Genomic DNA, 24,388 nt, shown 5'->3' on the forward strand with positions numbered 1-24,388 from the left:
CGCCGTCCAAAGTACCGGCGGATGGGGCGGGGCCCGAGGCGGTGGGCGGGGCCTCCCGGGCGGCGCTCTCGGCCAATCGCCGCCTCGCTCGAGCGCGAGCCGTCCAATGGCGCGGCGGTGGGCGGGGCGGCGTTCAAGGTGAGGTGCGCGGTGCGCCGAGGGGCGGAGACTGCGCTGGGGTGCCGTCCGGCCGGCTCGGCTCGGGCTCTCTGGCTCGGGCTCGGGCTCTGGCTCTGGCTCCGGGGCGGGGCGGGGCGGGTGGCGTCGAAAGAGAGCGCCGGCTCTCCGAGTGGAGCCGAGCCGAGCTGGGACGGCGACGCCTTCCGGCCCAGGCTTCCCCGCCCTTCCCTCGCTCGGGGCGCCCGGCTTTCCCCGGCCGGCCGATCTCCTTCCCTCCCTCCACACGCACGAGCACGCCCGCCCGGGTTCTTCTCTCCTTCCCTCCCCTCACCCCGCGATTACCGCGAAGCGTGCAGCCAGCCGCTTCCGTGGACAGGCCGGGCTGAAGTGGGGCGCGCTTGGCGCTGGAGGGCAGAACCCCGGGGCTCGGCTCGCGTGTGGGATTCTCGGCGCTCCCCGCCCTCCTCCGAATTTAGGTCCCACACCTGCTGGCCTTTTCCTGCTTCCGGATCCCACGCCGGACCCCCCCACCTTGCAGTCGGGCCTCCCGAAGGGGCCCCCCGAATAACGCGCCTATTCGCCGCGCCCTAAACCAGGGAGCAGAGGGCCCAGGGGCGCAGGCACCCACCCCGACTCTTGAGGCTGGACGCTCGCTGCAAGGGGCCCGCAGTTGCCCCAACCCTCACCCCCGTTTTGGGTCGAGAGCGTCCTGCCTTGTGGCACTGGGCGGCCTGTGGTGGGCCCGGGCCTGGCAGGTGAATGGCCTGCCCCTGCCCCTCAGCACCAGCCCGTCAGGATTGCACCTACTTCATTCGTTGCTGGGGTGGGGGGAAGGGGGAGCAGGCATGTCAGTACCTGTGCAACTCTGGCTCAGGGGAAGCTCCTAAGTCAATTTTGGTTCTAACTCCTCGCTATGAAATTTTTAGGGTGCAAAGATATACTCGATGTACGCTGCTTTCTGGGGCTCCCCCCTATCCAGGGATAGTGCAGCGGGTTGCCTTGCACGTGGCCGACCCGAGTTTAATCTCAAGGCATCCTACTGTACGGTTCCAGAGTGTGCCAGGAGTGATTTCTGAGCACAGAGCCAGGAGTAAACCTGGGTGTGGCTCAAACACCAAAACCATAAACAAAAATTCCAAGTAGCCCAACCAGGACTCTGCAGAGGAGTCAGGAGGAAAGATTGTTACGGAAGGCTTCTTCTTTGGGGTAGGGCGTGGGGTGAGTTCATGGTCAGCCAAGAAGGCACTAGGTGTCCCCGACCCCAAGCCAAGTTTCAGAGGGACGGAGGTATTTGGGAATTGGCAGGGAGCAGGCTGACCGTTCAGAACTGGGAGGGTTGGTGTGTCCTTGGTCAGGAGCCTCCTGAGGAACTGCCCCAGAGCAGTCTTTATACACTCTGAGGTATGCAGGTTCTCATGACAGAGGAGGTCCCTGAAGGAAGGTTTACCCAAAGGGCCTTCAGGAGTGACTGTGAGGACTCTAGAGAAAGGGCTCTTTGGGGGTATGCCGTTGTCCCTGTGGAGAGTGTCTAGTTGGTGGAGATTCTCAGCAGGCAGCAAGACTTGGGTCTAGAGCCAGACCTGAGGCTCCCTCACAGATTGGCTCAGGAATTCTCCCCTCTTCTCAGCTGTTTCTTTTCTGAAAATGCTCCGCACATCCCCTGCCCTAAAGTCAATGACCCCCAACCCTCCTTATATCCTCTTGTTTACCTAAACCTTTCCTTGCCTTCCCATTCATATCCCTCCACACTCCAAAAACTTATCAGCTGAGAGATATATAGGCACATGGCCTCAATTGTTCTATGGGCTCTCTCACCTAGTCTCCACAGTTGGCATCAGTCCACACTAAGGACTGTGCCAAGCTCAGCAATGAATTGCAGAGATACATAGACCTTATCAAGGTGGAGCTTAAATCTTAGCAGAGTTTGGAGGGGGCTGGGGAGATGGCGCAGTGGTCGAGCAATTGCCTTGCATGTAGGAAACTTGGGTTTAATTCCTAACATTGTATAGTCCCCCAAGCATTATCAAGGATGAACTCAAACTAAAAGATAATCCCCAGGGGTTGGAGAGATGATAAAGCAGGTAAGGCTTTATGCCTTGCATGTGGACAACCCTGGTACCATCTCCATACCACATATGGTCCCTCAGCATCGCCAGGAGTGATCCTTGAGTACTACCAGGTGCGGCCATGAAAACAAATTAAAAATGAGAAAACGAGGGGCTGGAGAGATAGCATGGAGGTAAGGCATTTGCTTTTCATGCAGAAGGTCATCAGTTTGAATCCTGGCATCCCATATGGTCCCCTGAGCCTGCCAGGAGCGATTTCTGAGCATTGAGCCAAGAGTAGCCCCTGAGTGCTGCCGGGTGTGACCAAAAAAACAAAACAAAACAAACAAAAAATGGGCCAGAGAGATACCATGGAGATAGGGCGTTTGCCTTGCATGCAGAAAGTCGGTGGTTTGAACCCCAGCATCCCATATGGTCCCCTGAGCCTGCCAGGAGAGATTTCTGAGCATAGAGCCAAGAGTAACCCCTGAGTGCTGCCGGGTGTGACCCAAAGCCAAAAACAAAAAAAGAGAGAAATCTGGGGCTGGAGAGATAGCATGGAGGTAAAGCGTTTGCCTTTCATGCAAGAGGTCATCGGTTCGAATCCCAGCGTCCCATATGGTCCCCTGTGCCTGCCAGGAGCAATTTCTGAGCATGGAGCCAGGAGTAACCCCTGAGCACTGCCGGGTGTGACCCAAAAACCACACACACAAAAAAAGAGAGAAATCCCCAAACCTATGAAACTTAATGAAATTAAAAAGAAAAAGAGATAAAGGGCTGTTGAATATCACAAATGATAAGCCTTTTCCCAGAGTGGGAGTAGCCTGCAGGGTATAGAAACTTGAAAAGTGGCCTTTTAGGAGGAATTCTGGATTAAGTAGGTAGAGAGGGGGAGGGAGTTTCTATGTTGGTGGGAGCCTCTCTGCTTTTGCATAATCGAGGGCCCTTGAGGAGAATTGGGGTTCAGTACTCAGAAGGCCTCTCCAGCTGGGCATAGGAGCAGAGGCCAAGAAGGGCCAGCTGCTCTGTCAAGACAACTGGCAGTGTTGGAGCACCCCCCCCCCCCCCAACCACATCACTATCAGATCCTTTGGACCTTGGGGATCATACTCATTCAGCAAATGCCTGGGATTCAAATAGTTTACCAGTGATTTGTGACTCTTGGTTTACAATAATAAGCACACAGGTAAGGGGTCTTCTACTTGTAGGGATAAGACAAGAAACAAGGGCCCGGAGAGATAGCACAGTGGCGTTTGCCTTGCAAGCAGACGATCCAGGACCAAAGGTGGTTGGTTCGAATCCCTGGTGTCCCATATGGTCCCCCATACCTGCCAGGAGCTATTTCTGAGCAGACAGTCAGGAGTAACCCCTGAGCACCGCTGGGTGTGGCCCAAAAAACAAACAAACAAACAAACAAAAAAAGACAAGAAACAAGCAAACGGACTGGAGCGATAGTACAGTGGACTTTTGACTTGCACGCAGCTGACCTGGGTTTGATTCCCAGCATCACGTATGGTTCCCCTTACCCCCTGCCCCGAGCCTGGCAGGAGTGATTCTGAGCACAAAGCCAGGAGTAACTCTGGAACACCACTGGGTTTGCCCCCCCCCCCCAAAAAAAAATGGACCAAACAAAATAAGAAATAAGCAAATGAGCCAGAGCAGTAGCGGAATGGTAAGGTGTTTGCCTTTATTGCACTAACCTAGGACTGACCGAGGTTCCATCCCCTGGCGTTCCATATGGTCCCCCGAGCCAGGAGCAATTTCTGAGCGCATAGCCAGGAGTAACCCCTGAGCGTCACAGGGTGTGGCCCAAACACCAAAAAAAGAAATAAGCAGACATCCATGAACAAGGAAAAGACAGTGGGGCCTTACTGAAGAGAGTCCTCTCTGTTAGGAGACCTAGAACAAATGGATGCGGGAGAGAGTACAGGACATAACTTTTTTGGCAGGGAGTGGGGATACAACTGGTGATGCTCAGGGGTGGCCCAGATTACCCTCGCACTGAAAAACAAAATGGGAGGAGCAGGAGCAGAGCGTAGGTAATTGTGATTAGGGAGAGTGAGGTGAGAAGTGGAAGAAGGGAAGCAGAAGGGCCAGGTCTGTGGGGTCATGGTAAATTGTGGTAGCATGAATTTAGAAGGGACTTGAATACATGTAGGAAGAACAGTCTTAGGCCTCTGCAAAGCTGAGCATGGTGGTGGCATTGATTAGAACTTGGGGGGGCCGGAGAGATAATATGGAGGTAGGGCATTTGCCTCGCATGCAGAAGGACGGTGGTTCGAATCCCGGCATTCCACATGGTCCCCCGAGTCTGCCAGGAGCAATTTCTGAGCGTGGAAGCCAGGAGTAACCCCTGAGTGCTGCCAGTGTGACACTCCCCCCCCCAAAAAAAAAAATACTCGGGATGACAGCAGGGAAGAATAGAAAGGAAATAGAAATGGAAAGCAAAATGGACAGTAATCAAATACATGTAGGAATAAAAGAGGAAGGAGTCAACACTGATACTATGGTTTCTAGATTGAACAGCTACATGGCTAGTGATTGTTAGTGGATTTGAGATATGAAGTGCCTGCAAAATGTCCTAGAGACAGCCTGTAGCTTGGAAGAGCTGTTTCTGTAGCTAACCCTTTTGTAACTATTACTTCTGGTGATAATTACAGCTTTGTGAAATGGCCCGAACCCCTCCTGATAACAGCAGAATGAACAGGGCAGTCTAAGACAGACAAGAATTAATTGCAGGTAATGATGAACAATTTGGTGGACTTAGAGACCCCATAGGGGAAAGATGAGTGGGAGGTGAGGGGATGGGGTTCCATAGTGGGCAATGAGTTTTTCAGGAGTGTAACCAATAGGAATCTGAATTGATAGGGATATGGCCTGGGAGTCCAACCTTTGGTTGCTTCTGAATGTAAAAAAGTTTATTTAGGGCCAGAGGTGGGGCATTTGCCTTGTAATCAGGACGGTGGTTGAATCCCGGCATCCCATATGGTCCTCTGAACCTGCCAGGAGTGATTTCTGAGCGTAGAGCCAGGAGAAACCCGAGCGTCGCCGGGTGTAACCCAAAGACCAAAAAAAAGTTTATTTAGGGACCACTTCTGGTGGACTTGGGGGACCATATTGGATTGGATTTTTTTTGGGGGGGGCCATACCCAGTGGCGCTTAGGGGTGACTCCTTGTTCTGTGTTCAGAAATTACTCCTGGCAGGCTCGGGGGACGATATGGGATGCAAAGGATAGAACCCAGATCAGTTGCTTGCAAGGCAAACACACCTACCCTCTGTGCTATTCATGATTGAATTTGATTAAAATCAAACTGGATTGGCCATGTAGAAGGCAGGCACCCTGTTATTCTATCATGCTGGTTCCTGGCAGTCATTCTGGTGATATTTGGGGTGTTATGGAAGGCCATGTGGTGCTAGGGAATTGAACCCAGATTAGCTATGTGAAAGGTAAGCGTCCTACCTGCTGCCCTACAGTTCGTGCATAAGGTTGTTTTTCATTTTATTGGGCCACACCCAATAGAGCTCATGGGTTACTCCTGGCTCTGGCTCTTCCACTTGGGAATTATTTCTAGCAGGCTCAGGGGATCGTATGGGATACCAGGAATTGAACTGGGGTCTGCAATTTACAAGGCAAGTGCTCTACCTGCCTTGTTAGTGCTGATACTCCTGCCCAAGCGGGCTAATTTGGGGGGGGGGGGGGAGGCAGGGCATAATTTGGCAGCAGTCTGGGGTTACTTCTGGCAGGCTTGGGGGAACCATATGGAATGCCAGGGATCAAATCCCAGGTCTGCCACACTGGTTTCCTGCATGCAAGGCCCTATTAATACACTGTGCTATGACCCTGGCCCCCAAGGCTGTTTTTCTCAAGGGCAGAAAGTGAGTCAGCAGGGCTTGTAGGGATAGCATAGCATAGTGGGTAGGGCATTTACCTTGCAGTCCACCCAGGTTTAATACCCCAAATCCCATAAGATCCCCCTCCCCCTATAGCCTGCCAACAGTAATTTCTGAGCACAGAGACAGGAGTAACCCCTGAGGCCACTGGGCATGACCCAAAACACAAAAACCAAAAGAAAAAAAGTGAGTCAGCTCAGCTGGGCCAGTTTCCCTTCTGAGGATGGGTGGAGCTGAGAGAGAGATTGTTGGGGGCCGGAGAGATAGCATGGAGGTAAGGCATTTGGCTTTCATGCAGGAGGTCATCCGTTCGAATCCCAGCGTCCCATATGGTCCCCTGTGCCTGCCAGGAGCAATTTCTGAGCCTGGAGCCAGGAATAACCCCTGAGCACTGCCAGATGTGACCCAAAAACCACAAAAAAAAAAAAAAAAAAAAAAAAGAGATTGTTGGGGCCGGAGAGAGAGCATGGAGGTAAGGTGTTTGCCTCTCATGCAGGTCATTGGTTCAAATTCCATTCCATATGGTCCCCCCGAGCCTGCCAGGAGCGATTTCTAAGCCTGGAGCCAGGAGTAACTCCTGAGTGCTGCCAGGTGTGACCCAAAAACCAAAAAAAAAAAAAAAAAAAAAAAAAGAGAGATTTGTTAGCCTGGGTGAAGCCAAGGGCTCAAGGTGTGAGGTTAAACTCCTAATGATAGCCCCTCACATGACCAGAGCAAACTCCTTGTCCCTGGAGCCCAATATCCACAATATCCTCTGGGAGTAAAATAATGTATTTGTGGTGTATGGGGCCAGGGTCTCATACATGGACTTGAGCAAAGCCATATCCCTGGCAATCAGTGTTAACTGAGAGAACAACATGGAGTAGGGCTAGGGGTGGTTGATTTGGGTTCAAGTCTCAGCATCCCATATTGTCCCCTGGGCATCACTAGTTGGGATTACTGAGTACAGAGCTAGGAATAAGCCTGCACACACCCCAAATAGCACAGAGCAATGTGAATGCAGATGCCTAGAGAATTTTTAGGGAGAAGGATGGCTCTAGAATGAAACAAGTAAGCTGTTTTTTTTTTTTGGTCATACCCAGCAGTGCTTAGAGGATCATATGGGGATGCCAGTGATTGATCTCGGTAGGCCGTGTGCAAGGCCCTATCCACTATGCAGATCTCTGTCCCCAAAAGGAAACCTGCTGAGTCACCTCTGACCCCCCACCAGCTCCACTGAGCTCAGTGACCAGACAAGTCAAATCTGTTTTTCACTTTATTGTACAAAAAAAAAAAAAAAAAAGGAAAACTTCCACAGTTGGCCTTAAGCTTAAGTAGACACCTTTAGACCACAGCCTCCCACCTCCCATGATACAGGATCAAACTGTGGTTGTTGTGGAAACCTACAAAAGCAAATCTCCTTAAAAGAAAAACAACAAACCTCCCGAAATATTAGAGGGAAAGAAAGTGGAGGGACTCAGGGTGTTCTACACCAGTCATTCCATCCCAGTGCCAAAACGCACTGAGACTAACTTACAGCACCCCCACTCCTATGGCCCTGATTGGACTGCAAAAATTTTTCTATTTTTAGAAAGAAAAAAAGTTGCTTTTAAACAAAAACATTCCACTAAGATATAATGCAGGGGCAGACAGGGAAAATGGGGTTCTTTGTGTGTGTGGGGGGCTCCCAGGAAAACAACTATTAAAGACCCCCTGCACCCAATTCCTGGATGAGACAAGGGAAAGGGGAGATAATGGGGTCAAACCCCAGCACCATCCAGGCCAGTGCAGACAAGATAGAGGGTCTGCCTGCCTCTGGGAGGGAGATCAGCCTTCCCCCATCCCCTGGCTTTCATCCTGAGGGAGGTGGAAAAGCACAAAGCCCAATTAAATAGGTCACTGACATGATTTTAAGAAAGAAAAGGCCAAAATTTAATCAAAAACAAAACAAAACTCACAGCAATGAGGTGGCTTGGCTTATTGAGTCTAGAAAGCGGGATACCCAAAACTGTAAGATGGCTGTTGGTGGTGGGGTATTCGAACACCAGCTGCAGAGACAGCTTGGCAGGCCTTTCCCCTAGCTGGGTTAGGGTTAGGGAGCAGACCTGAGAAATCAAAGGAAAAGGGGAGCCAGGCAGACGCCTGCAAAGAGCTTCCATTTCCTTGAAGCCCAGCCTCTGATCTTGGGGTGGGGTGGAGAGTAAGCAGCTCCTCAGATGAGCTGGGAAGCCTTTCCCACCCTCTAAGTGCCGTTGGAGTCCCCTGGCCGCTGTCCTCCCCACTGTCCTGCTGGGCCCTGGAGGCCAGCAGCTTTGATTCTTGTGGTGACGGGGAAGCCGGGATAGAAGCAGAGGGTGGCCTTGGTACACAACCCAAAACTGAACTTGAAATTAGGCAAAAGCAAGAGGAGGATGTAGAGAAAGGGGTCACCGCACCTGTCCCTACCAGGCCCCACGACTGCATGGCCTCCCGTGACCCTCCATCTGGATTCACACTGCAGAGGGCTCCCCAGCTTCTCACACTCGCACCCGCATGCTCTGCACACGTCCACAGGTGCACACCCACACTATGTACAGGCCACACACACACACACACACACACACACACAGGCGCGCACGCGCACACACGCGCGCACACACACACACACACACACACACACACACACACTCCCATATGCAGCAAGACTGGTTAAAAAAAGTCCCCCAACTACCCCTAAACCCTCCCTCTCCCAGAAATGACAACAGAGACGGCAGCCGAGATCGGTAGGAAACGTCTCGTTGACAGCTCAGAGCTTAAAAAAAAAAATATATACACATATATAAAAAACTCCTGCCCCTCCACCAGCGGGTCCAGGCAGCTCCTTCTGCAGGGCGCAAGGGAGAGGGCTGTGGGGCACACCCGCCTCCGCTCCCTGCGGGCTCCCTGCCTCCAGTTCCAATGTAGGGGTCCAGGCGCACAACCCTGGGGAAAGTAGGGGTACACCCCAAGCTTCCACCCTCCCTTGGGCTGGGCTGCAGGGGTAGAGGGCCTCATGCCTCGCTCTGGGCCCCAGCCCGCTCCTGGGCCCCAGCCGCTCCTGGGCCCGTTGTCCATGCCGAGGAGGGCGGGTCAGGCCGTGGCCGAGGCGGCGGGTCAGTCTCATGGCTGCTCCAGGAGGGAGGCTCCCGAGGCTCCCAGGGCCTCTGGGGCCAAAGTCTCTGAGGCTGTGGAGTCCTGGCCGGGGCGCCGCCAGCCCCTCCCCCCACCGTGTTTTGTTTTTAAAAAAGAAAAAAAAAGAAGGAAAGAAAGTGGGGGTGGGGGTCACGGGGCAGGGGTCAGAACATGGCAGGGAGAAACAAAGGTGGCAAGTTGGGGAGGGGAGCCCCAGACCGGGGCCAAGCCTCAGTTGGAGTCTGAGTCCGAGGAGTCCCCCGAGGAGGAGGAACTGGAGCTGCTGCCCTCAGACTCGTTGTCCTCATCCTCATCGTCGTCCTCGTCGTCGTCCTCGTCATCATCCTCGTCCTCGTTCTGGGGGGCAGGGGGTGCAGAGTCCATCACCTGGGCTGACCTCACAGGGCCTATCTTGTCCCTATCTTGTCCTTGCTCTCACCCTGATTCAGGGCAGACCCTGCGGGACCTGGCTCCCACCCTGCCCGGCTCCCCACCTCGTCTCCATCCTCGCTCTCGTCCTCGCTGCTGGTCTCAGAGGAGTCCCCGCCGTCCTCGGAGGAGTCCCCATTCTCATCATCGTCCTCCTCTTCGTCGTCGTCGTCGTCCTCCTCGTCGTCGTCGTCCTCGTCCTCGGACTCCTGGAGGGGTGAGGCCCTTCAGTGATCACCACCACGTCCCTTCGGCCCCTCCAGAACCCCCCCCCCCCCGCCTCCTTTAGGGAAGGGCCATCTCACCGACTTAGACTGCAGGGCAGTCCGGCTGGATTTAGGGTTCGGACCTCGTAGTTTGGTCGCGCTCTTGCGTTTCTGGAGAGGATGGGAGAGAGAAAGGATCAGCCACGAGGCCCAGGGAGCCCTCCCCAAGCCCCTGGTCCCCATACTCACACTGGAGATGTATTCTCTATATGCTGCTCGGTCCTGTGGAGACAGGCTCTGGAAAGGCAGGAGAGGTGGCGAGGGTTAGCCTGCTACCCCCAAATGCCTGCTGACTGAGCAGTGTCCAGGTGACATGCTGTCACTATCCTTCCTGCTCCATATCACCTGTACCACGGTTTCTCTCTCTCTCCTTTTTTTTGTCACATCCTGCAGTGCTCAGGATTTATTCCTGGTTCTTTGTAGGGTACCAGGGACTGAACCCAGAAGGCGCATGTAAGGCAAGCACCTTACCCACTGGATTACTGCTCTGGCAAACTATACCACAGGTCTCTACAGAGAACCCATGAGCCTAGGATGTGGCACTCTGGCTTCCAACACCCCCATTTTTTAAAACCCCCTCTCCCAAGAGGACAGTTTTTGTTTGTTTTTGCTGTGTGCAAGGCAGAGACGCCCTAAGACTATGCTATCTCTTCAGCCCTAAGAGGGCAGTTTTCATGTTGCTTCTGTTGTCTCCAGGGTCAGGGCCTTCCTGGCATGAAGGGAGCACCCCAGGGCTGGCATTACACCCCGCTCCAACACTGAGCCTCTGACCAGACTGTCCTGGGCTCATCCAACTTCTGAATCCCTAAGCCCTAACCCTGCCATTTCCCTGGGTTCTCAGCCAGGCTGCCTGGGTGGTAGGGAGAACAGAGGTGACTCCATTTTACAGACCTGACTACTCAACCAAGGGCCAAGGCCAGGTGAGGCCTCAGAAGCTGGAGGCCAAGCCAGCACTATTGTCTGGAAGATGTTCTTATTTCCAGCAGGAAGGGAGAAAGGCAGTCTGATTCAGAGGTTCTGACTTCTTAGCTCTGTAGCTTTAGGGAAGGTACTTGACCTCTCTAAATCTTGGCTCCCTGCTCTTTGGTGTAACAATCACCACCCTGGAGAGTAGGTAGGGCATTTGCCTTGCATGTAGCCCACCTGGGTTTGATTCCTGGCATCCCATATAGTCACGAGCCTGCCAAAAATGATTCCCAGGTGCAGAGCGTGGCTGGGTATAGCCCAAAACAAACATAAAACAAAAATCACCATCCTGAAGGGTGGCCAGGATGCAGTCCAAAAGGATGCCCCATTCCCTCCCAGGGCCCACTGCCCTCACCTTCACCCAGATATCCAGGTGCACTTTGTACTGTTTCTGCTGCTCTTCCGCCAGCTTTTTGTAGTGCTCCTTCTGGTTCTGGGAGATCCGCTGCCAGCGGCTGCCAATCTCTACCATGCGCTCCTTCAGTGGCAGGTGGTTCAACTCCCCATTGGAAAGCAGCTCCTGGGAGAACTTCTGGTAACCGTTCCTAGAGGGCACAGGTGGCACAAGGTGTCAGGATACCCAGCAAACAGCCCACCAGACCTGGGTGGCTCCGGTCCCTGATTCTCACATAGGGGGCTTCTTCGGTTCTCCCTGGAACTTCATCTTCTTGGATGAATTTGCAGCAACTGGAGGTGCTCGCATCTCACTCAGCTCTCTCTGTGGGAGAACCAGAAAGTTACTCACCCTTTCTTCTCTCCTTCCCGCCTGCTGCCCCAAGCCATTTCTGCCTGACTGGCTTTTTTGCGTTTCCTTTATTTGGGGGGGGGGGGCACACTCAGTGTGTGCTCAGGGATCACCTCTGGTGATGCCTGGGGACCATATGGGATGCCAGGGATGATTGCAGGTTGGCTCTGTGTAAGGCCAGTACGCTACCTCACTATGCATTCCCACTAGCCCCAGTATGGGCTCTTTTTATGCGCCAGGAATCAAAATCTCAGCACAGTACAGCTGAAATGTCATTTGTTCAGGCCTGGCTGTTTGCTGTTTGGAGATGCTTCCCCTGCAACCATGGGCTACGCAGCAATACTCCTGTTTTTACTGGCATCTAACAGGTCAGGTCAGAGACTGGCTCAGGGTCACACGATCAAACCCAGTCTATCCAGCTGCAGGCCTCATGAAAGGTGTAGAGCCCCTCAAAAACCCGTTCCCCAGCCATAGAAGAGGGCAGTGGCCCCAAACTCCATTCCCCTCAGCTCACCCGGACAGAAAATCCCTTCCCACCTCGTATCGCTTTTGGTCTTCGGCTGCCTTCTTAATCCACATCAATTTCTCTTTCTTTTCCATGTTGTTCCAGGTCATCTCCATGGCTTTCAAGGCCTTCACCCTGTCGTTCTGGGGACAGTGGGGGAACGTCAGCTGTGGAAGGGGTCCCCAGGGATTAGAGACTGTCCAGGTTAAGGAACCACTCCTTTCCCCCACCACCTTGAAGCGGGCCAGGTAGTCGCCGATGACGCTCTGTTGCCAGATCTCTTCGGCTCTCTTGGGCGATTCCGGCAGCTTGGCCCGGTCCTCACGCTCCCCGCCCGGCTTCCTCTCCGACTGGGCTTTCAGTGCAGCTTCCCGGGCCTTGTACTTGGCCTGTATGGAGGGAAGGATGGCCCAGGGTGTGAGTCCTGCAGCCACCTCCAGAGGGCGCGCGCTCCCCGCCCAGCAGTCAAGGCGCGCTCCCCCGCCATAAGGGCGAGCGGAGGCGTGGGCTGGTGCAGATGTCTCCAGCCAGGCTCAGCCCCACCAACCGCGCGGCTCCCCAGGGAGCCAACAGCCTTCAGCTGACAGCTTCCCTCCTTCCGGCCGGCCGGCCTGCCTGCCAGCCTGCCGGGTTCCCAGCCCTGCTGTCTGAGCCCATGCACACGTGTGGCTCACATGGGGCCGGGGTGAGGCAAGGAGGCTCGCCCCTAGCCATCGGCTGGAGCCCGGCAGCCCCTCTGGTGTGGCCAGCCTGACCTTCTTCTTCTCCGACAGGTCATTCCACATGCGAGCCAGCAGGCGGGTGAGCTCGCTCTCGGAAAGCTCCGGCCGTTCTTCCTGCAGCTGCCTCCGCTTCTCTTCCGAGAAGATGAACATGGCTGAGACGGGCCTCTTGGGTTTCTCTGAGCCGCCCTGCAGGTGGGCAAAGGGGTCAGGTGCCATCCCGGGCTGCTGGGGAGCCCTTTACCGGCCCAACCCCGAGAGGTGGCGCCCACAGGCCCACCTTGCCGGCTTCCTGGGAAGGCTTCTTGGAGGCTGGGCTGGTGGCTTGTTTCTTGTTGATGCTCAGCATCTTCTCCTCCCCCAGAACCCGCTGCTGCTCCTCCTCAGGCAGGTTCTGCTCCGGGCAGAAAAAGGGAGCATGGAGGGTTTGTGCACCCGCATCTCAGCCTGCTCCTCGCACCCCCTTCTGTCACACCCTTCTCGCAGGATCCTCCCCAGCAACTCTCACCTGTAGAAATCGGAGCAGCTCCACTTCGTAATCTTTCTTTTTCTGGGAAATGAAGGAGTGAGGTGAGCCCGAGACTGTCTCACTGATGGGCCTGCCTACCTCCATTGGCTTAGACACTGACCCCATTCTGATGTGGGTGCCAAACCCCACAGCCTTCGAAGCCCGACAGTTCCTCTCACCTGGTCACACTTCTTGTGATAGGCGTCTTTCTCCTTCTGCGACAGCAGCTTCCACTGCTGACTGCACAGCACCATGCGCTCTGTGCTGGGCACATCCTTCATGTTGGCCATCAGCTCGGCGCAGTACATCGAGTAACTGTTCCTGTCGGGAGGGTAGGTTCCGTTAGTGACCAGCAGCAGGACAGGGGACTGCTTGCTCACCCCACCCCAAAACCCAACCGGGGGAGTGCTCACGAAGGCGGTTTGGCGGGTCGCCCGTCAAACTTGTCCTTGAGCTGGCGCTCGGCCTTGGTGAGGGTGGACTTGGTGATACCCTCCTCGCTGATGTTCAGCTCCGGGTGCTTCTGGATATAGTCTCGCATGATCTCCTGCAGAGCCAGGGCAGGGGGACGGAGGGCAATGGGGGGCATGGGGTTAGCAGGGGACACAGGGGAGAGGGGAGAGCCGCTGGGGGGAAGGGGAGGCAGGGAGCCAAGCTGGGGGGTGGCCGCATGTCTGCTGTGTCCCCACCGTGAGCTGCGGTGGGTGCCCTGCCCTGCCCTAGCCTGAGATCTCATGGGGGCTAGGGGGATGTGGGAGGCAGGAAGGGGAGGTAGAGAAATGGAGGCAAGGGGCCTAGAAGGCCCCTCCCTCGTGGAGGTAGGTAGGGGAGCGACTGCCTCCAGCGGAGCGCGGAGGCCGCAGAGTCCGAGGGCAGAGGCTCGTGAAGAGCCGGCCGGGGCGGAGCGCAGCGGCAACCTAACCTCGTACTCCTTCTGCTGCTCCAGGGCCTTATGAATCCATTTCAGCCTCTTTTTGTCCGAGAGCTGAGACCACTGCTTCCCCAGGGAGTCCTTCACCTCCTTCGTAGTGGCCTGCAAACCAAAAGCCGTCAGACACACACAAGCAGCCAGGGCTCGGGGAGGGGAGAGGGGAAGGGGGCACAAAGGCCCCCCGCCCCCTCGGGCCATGGGAGGTCACATGCGTGTCCCCCACAGGCCAGGAAGAGAAGGCAGAGAGAGGCGGGGAGGGGCCCCGCCAAGTGCAAGGGGACAGGCTCACACACGCGCACACACACACGCTCGCCAGCTGGCCCAGGCCCTGTCCATGCAGCCCCCCCTGGGGAGGGGCCTCCTCTCCTGCTCCCCTGCACCGAGCCCTGTGCCCAGCCGACCGGATGCGGCTCCCCCCTGGCCTCAGCCGTGTTCCCCGCCACCCCACCCCTGGCGGACACTCACATCTGGCCGCACTTTGAGGTACACTTTCTTCTCATGGGTGTACCACAGCTGCTGGGGGGTTTTGGGTTTCTCAGGGATGTCCGACTTCTTGGCATTCTGGATTAGGTCAGGGTGGTCCTCCCTAGCCAGGGCACGGGGAGCAATCATCAGCAGAGGGACGGGGGCCCAAGCTAGGTGCCACACCCGCCAAAGTAACTTGGGCCTTTGAAGGGGCTTAGCAGGGCCCACTACTGTGGGCACTGCCCACCTGCGAAACCAATGAGGCTCTGCCCAGCCCCCATCCACTTTCCACGCCTCAGATGGTGAGTTCAAGGCTCCAGCCCTGCCAGCCTGTCCTGCCACTCCCAGCACCCAATGGCCCTCCTCTAGGTGCTGCTGCCTTACCTGAACCGGGCCAGGTTTCGCTCGAACTCCTGTTTTTCCCTCTGGAAGTCCTGAATATATTTCATCTGGGGGGAGATGACGGGATCACCCATGACCCAAGGCCTGGGCCGGAAGAGCCACCCTGAATTTTGCAGGTGACTTTACTTCTCACAAGATGACGTGGATGCAAAGGATGGCATGAATAGGCTAGGGACAGTGGCCTTTCAGGGTGACTGGACAACTCGGCTGCGTCCAGACTGCCAGCTTAGGTGCAAACAGGGGAGTTATTCAGGCCTTCCAGAACACATTCTAGGTATCCTACAGGGACACCCTATTTTCCTTGAGGGAAGGTCCCTCTAGAGAGGGACGTGGCATTACCCAGCCAGTGGGCAGTGCCAAGGGACTTCCAGCTCACCCTCCCCCAACCCCCACATTTTAGAGCCCTTGGAGCTGCTACTCAACAGCAGTCGAGTCTAAGGGTGGGAAGGCTGGTGTGTAGACCGAGGAAATTCCTGCAATACACACTCCATCCTGAGGGTGTCTCCCCTAAGAAACGGAACTTCCAGCTCCTGCTCTCGGGACTCAGCGGACATTACATTCCTTCCCATTGGGTATTACCCATCCCCTTTCCTCACCATCCATCACTTCTTGCCTCCTTGACAGGACCCAATCTTGAGGTCCCTCCTGTCCCCTACCCTGCAGTCAGCTCTTCCTCACTTCTCTCAGCAGGCCCCTACTGCCACCATCTCCTTCCCTACTGATTGATTCCCTACCTTGGTGGACTCACTCTTTCCCTCCTCCCCCACCCCCGCACCCTCCCAGTCCAGGCTTTCGCTCAGTGGCCATCTCTCCCTCTCGCCATGCACAGGTCAGGATCGAGCAGGTGCCCTGGCAGATTCCATGGCATCTGTCTGTGGCGGTGTCGGCAGAAGAGCACGTGGTGCCCGATGCCCTGTCCCACCCGGCCCTTCTGGGAGGTGCCCTACAGTTGGGCTCACCCTCCTTAAACACCAGATTGAGAAGTCAATGCCTTGCCTAAGGGGAACTTTCAGACCTGAGGGGAGCCCAGTCTCGTGGCCTCATTCCAGTACCCCAACTCCTCCCTTCCTGGTCTCCCATCCTCTGCCACTTGTTACCCCCTGGGAAAAGCATTGGGCGGTGGGTACCACCAGCTCTGCCACTTCCCTGCCAGGGGGTCTGGCCCCAGCTCCACTTGGGGAGTGGATGCACATGGCAGGCTTTAACTGGCTAACCTTGCACACAACTTTTTTGAGGCACAGAACTTAAGAGTTATGGGCAAGGTGCACACCAGGCAAGGGTTACATAAGCATGTGGTGGCCTGCGGAGTTCTCCTGGAAGCTGATCCCTCCTCTTCATTCCTGAGGTCCCTCACCATCATGCCTGTCTGGCCCACCTGGCTAATATCCCCTTTCTGTGTTCACCCCACCCCATTTTTCTCATGTCCCATCCGCGGGCCTTTCCAGTGTTTCACTGCCCTTCTCCATCTGACCTCCCGTGCTCAGCTGTGACCCCTCCAGTCCCATGTCCCTCGGTTTGAGATGGCATGAGGGACCAGGTCCATTGTTGGGTCAGTGTGCGAGCACAGGGCAGGAAACCCATCTAAAAGATGGATGCTGGTGTGAGCACTTGACAGAGTCCAGACCACTGGGCCCAGGTCCTGCTCTTGCATTGTTTCTCTGTGGCCTGGGAGGTGTGGTCCTGTGCTTTAGCTCTTGGCCCACAGGAATTGGGCAAGCCCTTCTCCCAAGGTGACCTTCTGGAGGATAAGGCATGGCCAATCTCCCCAGAGAATGTCAGAAAACGCCAGAAGTTAAAGAGTCACCCCACGGCACTAACAGGGAGAACCCACGTGTGAGGGGCCTTTGGGAAACGCTGGATCGTCTGTGGTATGAAAGGTATGTTCGAGCGCCTGCTGCAGCCTGGGTGACATTTGTGGCCCAGACCTCTGGTGTGTGTGTGTGGGGGCCTGGAGCAGGGTGGGTGGGTGAGGAGGAGCCAGGTATACTGTCCATGAACCCTGCTCAACTCTGCTGACCTGCCCACTCCCTGAATCTAGTGCCCCACCTCCCTTGTTGATCCCCAGACTTTGCCCTCCCCCCACCTTCTTCTTCTCCGGCAGCTCCTTGTATTTCTTGGACAGAATCTTGGTCAGGTCCAGATTGCTCATCTCAGGGTGCAGTTTGGCATACTTGGCCCGCTTTTCCATGAAGAAGCGAAAATATGGGGTAAGGGGCTTCTTTGGGAAGTCCGGGTGTTTCTGTGTGGAGGAAGGACAGGGTGGAGGTCAGACACTACTCACTCTGCAGACCATCACCCCAACCCCCTCACCTTCCCCTGGAAACTTACCTTGAGCTTTTTGCCCTTGTAAGGGTTTTTGACATGTTCCTGAGCATCAAGAATCAATTCTGTCAAGGTGCGAAACTTCCTCACCTGGAAGAAAAGGGGAGGGAGAGGGTCTCAGAAGAGGGGGAAAAAGGTCACACAGTACCTCCCCCTTTTGGATGGGTCTTCTCTATGTTCCTCTAGACTGAGTTTATCCAAGGAGGAGGGCAGAGGCCAACGGCTACCAGTTGGGCAGCCCCTGAGACCCAGGCAGACACCCAGGCGGGCTGGGCCCACCTAAGGACAGCGACAAGGTGACCACCTGACCTCGATGTGGTTGTCCATGCCAGCACCTCATTCAATCCCCAGAACAGCTCAGGCGAAGGAAGCTCCAAGACGGTAAGTATTCAAGGCCACACAGCTAGAAAGTGGCAGAACTGAGAACTCTAGGCCAGGGCTGTCGACCGTGCCACCCTCCCAAAATGCACCGCGGTGACCACTGAGCACCTCGCCTGGGCTCTTTCCTTCTTTGTTTACAGACTTCTGTTCCAGGGGCCCCCCCACGGAAGGCTGAGGCAGGGGTGGAGGCAAGTGTGTCCGGGGGTGGGATTCAGTTACCTCATTGGAAATCTCCACCCATTTCAGTTTGCACATGTCTCCAGAAAAGTCTTTAAATGCTATTTTTTCCCAGTCCATGTGTGACTCGGTAGTTTTAAACTTAGAGCTGTCATTGGATGGGAGGTTGTTTTTCATTGCTTCCAATAAAGTCAGCATGTCTTCCTGGGACCAGCGGTCTGAAAGGGGAGGAAAGACCATCAAAGTCAGGTTCCTGCTTCCCTCCTGCCCAACTACTCCCCAGTCCCAAGAGCTCTGCTCTTCCTCCCAGGAGTATTTTCACCTCCATCTGGAGGCACAGACACAGTCAGGCCTAACTTGTGGCAAGTGGGGCCACCAGGATTAGAGCAGAGGCCCCAGTCATTCGGGGCCAGGCCTAGAAAGTGGGACCAGAACCTGAGACAGGCTAGTTTCAAACCCAATGACCGTGCTATACACCAATAGCCATAGGTTACTACTGCGGGGCAGGGGGAGAAACAGGGAGCCCCTAAAACTTAGGTAGCATTGAGGCCACAGTGGAACCCTCGGTGGCTGCCCCTATCTACAAGGATGGAGACACGGAGGCAGGCAGTGGAAACAGGTTCCTGGGACTCAAGGAAGACCCAACTAGGGGCTGAGATGGGGCTCAGTGAGAGCATAAGCTTCCCACAGAGGGGTTCAGGGTTCAATCCCTGGCACACACCCCCCAATACAAAACTCAAAGGAAATTTGGGGCAAGTTGAAATGAATAGAAATGGAAAAACAGGGGTGGAGTGAGGGGGAGCTGTGAGTTAAGGAGGCACCTGGTGGTACCCCTTCAGGAAAAACTCAAATTTTGTCTGCTAGACCCATTCCCCACAAAGGCCAAAAAGTAATGGGGGACGGGGGGAGTCTACAGCAATTTTATCTGCAGGAGGGCTCTTGGTTGAAGTGTGGCTGGTATCCTGGGCTGTGTTCCCTGCCTCATTCTTGGGCACTACAGGTGCTTGGTGCTCTCCCCCAGCCCCAGATCTGGATGCCTCCAACCCCAGAACACTTTTTCGCTTTACCTGATGCCCCCTTCTATCTTTCCAACCCCTATAGTCCAGGTGCTCCACCTGGTGGAGGTGCTCCACTTCCACCTACCTGGGCAAGGACCAGAGACCCTACACTCACCTTTAAGGAGGGTGAAATGTACAGGGAACAGGCTCTACGCCAAGTTTTTGGGGCAGAATTAAACCCCACTCCCCGGGATGTGGGCTACTCAACACTTTCTGCCCACCTGCCCCTCCTCTTAAGGGTGGGTTGGACAGTCTGGAGACACGGCCTGGAGTAGGAGGGCCTACAGGATGCCTGGAAGGCCAGGGGGAAACGGAGGCTGGGAACTGGGGCTCCTACCTTGGCCTTTGGGGGCGGCCATTTCCAGGTCTGTGGGGCAGTCAGCCTCTCCGTTCATTGTTCAGCCGTCCAGTCCAGCTACCTCCTCAGTCGGTCTGTGGGTCGCGCTGGCCGGGCACCCCGGGGGTCAGAGCCACCTCACCCTTTGGAGGAAGAATGCAGATTCCAAGTCAGACTAGATGGGAAGCGAGGGACTTTCATTCCCCCTCTCATAGGGGAGGACCCAAGTTGATACTACAGAGGTCCTGTCCGGACCCCAGGAGGCGGCTGCAGGGGTGGCCGGGGTGGGCGCGATGCCCCCTCTTCCTCCTCCCCACCCTCCACCGCCTGGCACCCCAGGCTGGGCGGCGTGCGCCCTCCCCTGCCCACGCGAGAGACTGAGCCCCGCTCCCGCGTGCAGCGAGCGAGCGCCCGCCCTCGGCCTTCGGGGAGAGAGAGTCTCCACCTCCGAGTGCCCGCCCCGGGGAGGCCCCAGGCGGGCGGGCGGGGGAGGAGGAGGAAGGGCGGGTAAAGGGCGCGCGCGGCCACGAGCACGCGCCACAGTCTCCTCCTCCCGCCTCCCCCCGGCCGGTTCCCCCCCCCGCCTCCGCAGCCCGGCGGGGACCCGGACGCAGCGCAGCCGCCGCCAGCCCCGGAGCGCAGCGGCCGCACCGCCCCCGGGGACCGGATCCGGATTCCCGCCGTCCCCGCCCGGCCGGGGCCGAGCAGCCGGAGAGGAGCGGATGGCCCGGCCCGGCCCCCGCCCGCCCGCCCCGGGACACCCACCCACCTGCCCACCCACCCGCCGGGCCGCAGGCGTCGCCGCCGCCGCCGCCACCGCCGCCGCCCCGACGCGTCCGGAGGAGCCCGGCGCAGAAGCGCGACCGCGGCGGGAACCGCCGCCTCCTCCCCCGGGCCTGCGGCCCAGCCCCGCCGGCGCCCCCGCCCCGGCCTCCGGGGAGCCGAGCCAAGGAGAGGGCGGGCGGGAGGGAGGACGGCGGCCGGGAGGCGGGGGCGCCGCGCGCTGATCACCGGCCCGCCGCCCCCTCCGGCGGCTGGCGGGCGGGGAGAAGCGAAGCGCGGGAGGGTGGACGGGCCGGCGGAGAAGCGGCCGCTGGGGCTGGGCCGGGCTCGGCCGGCTCGCTCGGGCCTGGCCTGGCTTCCTGCTCCCCCTCCCCCGGCCCCGCGTCCCTTCCTTCCAAGGTCCCGGCCTTCGCTCGCTCGCTCGCCCGCCCGCCCGCTCGGCTTCCCGGGGGCCTCCGCGGGTCGCCCCGCTTCCCTCCGCGCGTCCGCCGCCCGATCCCGACCCCGGCGCGCGTCCGCGGCCGCCCTCGGTTACCCGGCGCGGCACGGCGCGGCCTCCGGACTCTCCCTGCTCCGGCTCCGCGCCTCACTCCCCGGCTCTGTGCGCGGCGGCGCCCTCCCCCGCTCGGCCGGGCACAGCCGCAGCTCCCTCCCGCGGCGGCAGCGGCCCCGGCTCCTCCTCCGGGCGCTGGGGCGGCGGCTGCTGCTGCTGCTGCTGCCGCCGCCGCTGCCGCCGCTGTGGCTGTGCTGCCTGCGGCTCCTCGCGGCGAAAAGCACAAAGCGCAGCGCCCTCCGCCTGCAGGCAGCCCGCCCGCCCGCCGGCCCCGGCCCCAGCCCCAGCCCCGCTCAGCTCAGCTCGCACACCCCCCGCCGCCGCCGCAGCCTCCGCCGCCGGAGGAGCGGGGAGGAGGGCGAAGGGAGGAGGAGGAGCGGGGGGGCGGGAGAAGCGGGGCAGCGAGCGCGTCCTTCCCCGTAGAGCGCACACCGACCCCCGGGGAGCGAGCGCCAGCCCGCCCGCCCGCCTCGCCGGCTCCGCTCCCTCCCACAGCCTGCCCGGGCGGGCTCGGCGGGGGGCAGCTGGGAGGAGGGGCGGCGCTGGGGGGACCCGGGCGGCCGAGGCGGAGGGAAGGAAGGAGGGGAGGGGGGGTGGCGGTGCTGCTGCTGCTGGTGGCGGCGGCTGCGGCTGCTGCTGCCGTCGCTGCCGCCGCCGGGGAAAGGGGGGCCGGGCCAGGGAGACACGCAGCCGCCCGCCCGCCCGCCCGGATGGCGGCGGGGCTCGGAGCCGAGGCGGGCGGGTGCCGAGAGCGACCTCGCCAGACCCGCGGGGGAACGAGCGTGCTCGGCCGGCGCGGGAGGGCGGGCGCGGGGAGGGCGCCGGGAAGGCCCTGGGGCTGCCCTGGCTCCCGAGCCTTTCCCCCCTCCAGCTGGGGCTTCCACGGCCCGGGTCCACTCGCGCCTCCCGGAGCGGGGCCGCTCGGTCAGCGCCCACCCTACCCTCGTCCCCGGGATGAGCCACCGGCTCGGAGCGCACGCACGCGGGTCGCGGCGGCGCCAAGCTTGGGCGCTTAAACCCCCGCGATCGCCGAACGCATACACACGCGAAACAAAAAAAAAAAAAAGTAAAAACCAGAAAAGCCCTCCCAAATCGGAATCGTACGAAATGCAGTTGCAAATTAAGAAAAATTAAAAAAAAATCCCTCTTTGCACCCGCAAGAGTCGGGGAGAGGACGGCGGGCTGGCTCGGGGAACGAGGGAGCTCCGGCTAGATGGAGCCAGGCAGGCTCGGCATGGCTCCCCAGGCCTGCCCGAGACGCATGGAGATCGGCGGCGCCGCCGATCGTAGCAGCAACCACCCCTCTCCCCCGAAATCCCCGGCGGCGCCGGGCTCCCACTTACCGAGCGTGCAACTGGACGCGGGGCTAGGGGTGCGGCGCGCCCAAGAGCCGAGCCCGCGAGCTCCGCCGCAGCCGCAGCCGCCGCCTCCGGGCCAAGCGAGTCGCCAGACAAAGCCCGAGATGGCGAAGCGGAGCGACGGCTAATGGCGAGCCCCACGCGCCGCGCTCCGCCCGCCCGCCCCGCTCCGCTCCGCCCGCCCGCCCGCCCGCCTCGGCGCAGCAGCGCAGCGCCGCGCCGCGCCGCTCCGAGCGCTCGCCCGTCAGAGCCGCCTCGGCGCCGCCGCCGCCTCCCGGGCCACCCCGGCCTCGCCTCGCCTCGCCTCGCCTCGCCTCGCCCGGCCCCTCCGCCTCCCCGGCCGGCTCAGCCTCACCCCCTTCCTTCCCTCCCTCCCTCCCACCGCGCTGGAGGGAGGCTGCAGGAAAATTGGAGAAAGGAAACAAAATTTAAAAAAAAAAAAAAAAAAGCTTTTTTTTTTTTTTCCCTTTTTTTGCTTTGCTTTTTTGGGGAGCCGGGCGGGCGAGTTGAGACTTTTATTTTTTGATTTTTTTTTTTGCACCCCTCTCTCCCCAGCTCGCACTCACCTGCGGAGCCGCCGGGAGGGCTGGGGCTGGGTGGGGGCGCGCGGGGCCGGGGCTGGGGCTTGGGGCCGGGGCTTGGGGCTGGGGCTTGGGGCTGGAGCCGGCGAGCGCGGCTTGAAAGCTAGCCAAGCTCTGCAGCGCCCGAGCCGGGCGTAGACGCCGCCGCCGCCAGTCCCCGCAGAGAGATGGTCCTCCTACCCCCGCCTCCATCGCTCTGCGTGGCTCTTCCAATCATCAGCCGGTCGCGCGGCGGCTCCTCCATTCTCCTCCTCCGGCCAAGCCCGCTGCCGCCTAGAGCGAGCTTCCACTCCTCCATCTGCTCCTCGCCCGGCTTCGGCGCTCCCCTACCGGGGCCGGCGAGGCGAGGCGCCGCGGGGCTGGAGTGGGGGGGGGATTGGCGAGGCGAAGCAACCTGCCCGCTTCCCTCTCGCTCCCAGGGCTCCCTCCCCGCCTGCCGCTTCTCTCCTGCGTCTTTCCAACAACTCTCCCCTGTCGCCAGTGGGGTGTGTGTGTGTGCGCGCGCGAGGGTTTTTTTTTTTTTATTGCTCTTTGCTTTTGCAACCCAGAAGCCAAAGGGTGGAGGTGGGAAAGGGGGGTGTTTAAAAATAAACAATAAAGGCAAGAAAAAAAAAAACCGTTCTTAGATTTGCAACATTGGAAGTGCATCCCCGTCTCTTCGGAGCTCGGAATCTGCAGCAGTCTTCCGGTTTTTTTTTTTTTTGTTTGTTTGTTTTAGGGCGTCTTTAGTTTCTCCGGGTCCCTCAACCTCCACCGGCGTTAGGATCCGTGGCATCAGAGCCCAGAGTTCTTCTCCCCCTCTGGGCTAGGCGAGGCGGGGGTCTGGGTGGGGATTCGGCTCGGAGCTGCAGCCAGCTTCGGTGTGCAAAGGGCCAGGGTGAGGGTGAAGGGCAGAATCCGGTGAGTTCATGCCCAAGGGTTTCTTTCGGGGCCGGCGCTAGGCGCATCGAATCTCCCCTTCGGTGTCTGCCTTCGGTCCCCAGCCAGCTCCCCCTTTAATTCCCCCCTCCTCCCCACTCTCCTTTAATCTAATTTCTTCCAACTCCACCTTTGTTGTTACCGGCGTCACGCCCGGCCCAGCCAATCCTCGCCACGCGATCGGCTTGTCAAAAAGGCTCGCCCAGCCCTGGGAAAGCAGGCCCCGGGCGCTGGCCCCCTACCCAACCGGGCGGCGGGGAGCCGCGAGGGGAGTCCCGGCACCCTGGCCTCCCCACGAGGCCTCCCGCACCCCCAGAGACCTGCCTGCGGGGTGGAGGGATCGAGAGGCCCAGACGGGCACCTCCATTCACCCTTCCCCACTCCCAATCTCTCTGTCCTCATCTCGCTGCCGCTGCAGAAAGGTCACCCAGACACCCCGAGCCCTGGGACGGCTAGAAGGAAGCGCTCGAGCTGTCTGGGCTGAGGCTGCCCGCCTCCCACCGCCCGCTCGGCCGCTGTCCTCGTCTCTGCCAGCTCGCAAAGGCCCCTCGGCCTCCCTTCTGGCTGGCACACAACCTTCCCCTCCGCGCACGGCGGCTGTAATTCCTCCTGTCTCCGGGGAGAAATGAGATTCCTTTCCCAGGACTTCCCAGCCCACATCTGCCACGTTTCACCGACAGGGAAGAAGGAAAGCCCAGCGCCTAGCTGCTGCGTTTTTGTTTTTTTTTTTTTTTTTGCGTTGGGGTTTTTCAGCACACACACACACACACACACACACACACACACACACACACA

General features: G+C 58.5%; 1 protein-coding gene across 4 annotated transcripts; it reads right to left on the minus strand.

Moving 5' to 3' along the window:
* Positions 1 to 9,093: 9,093 nt before the first annotated feature.
* On the minus strand, positions 9,094 to 22,204 carry UBTF (upstream binding transcription factor). 4 transcript variants are annotated; one of them, XM_049779087.1, is made up of 21 exons: positions 22,080 to 22,204; positions 19,401 to 19,543; positions 18,048 to 18,223; positions 17,454 to 17,537; positions 17,209 to 17,364; positions 15,108 to 15,172; positions 14,724 to 14,844; positions 14,250 to 14,360; positions 13,741 to 13,874; positions 13,507 to 13,648; positions 13,328 to 13,369; positions 13,100 to 13,213; positions 12,853 to 13,008; positions 12,331 to 12,486; positions 12,130 to 12,240; positions 11,477 to 11,565; positions 11,203 to 11,392; positions 10,071 to 10,118; positions 9,921 to 9,992; positions 9,681 to 9,824; positions 9,094 to 9,543 (listed from the first exon to the last, which is right to left on the minus strand). In XM_049779087.1, the coding sequence occupies exons 2-21, from the start codon at positions 19,456 to 19,458 to the stop codon at positions 9,418 to 9,420; spliced, it is 2,295 nt and encodes a 764-aa protein (XP_049635044.1). In that variant the 5' UTR covers positions 19,459 to 19,543; positions 22,080 to 22,204; the 3' UTR covers positions 9,094 to 9,417. The 4 variants fall into 4 exon arrangements, with proteins under 4 accessions (XP_049635044.1, XP_049635043.1, XP_049635045.1 ...); XM_049779086.1 differs by lacking the exon at positions 22,080 to 22,204 and adding an exon at positions 20,719 to 20,973; XM_049779088.1 differs by lacking the exons at positions 14,250 to 14,360; positions 22,080 to 22,204 and adding an exon at positions 20,719 to 20,973.
* Between the last annotated feature and the right edge of the window lie 2,184 nt (positions 22,205 to 24,388).

This window comes from Suncus etruscus, chromosome 1 (genome assembly GCF_024139225.1).
Source record: "Suncus etruscus isolate mSunEtr1 chromosome 1, mSunEtr1.pri.cur, whole genome shotgun sequence".
Classification (NCBI taxonomy): Eukaryota; Metazoa; Chordata; class Mammalia; order Eulipotyphla; family Soricidae; genus Suncus; species Suncus etruscus.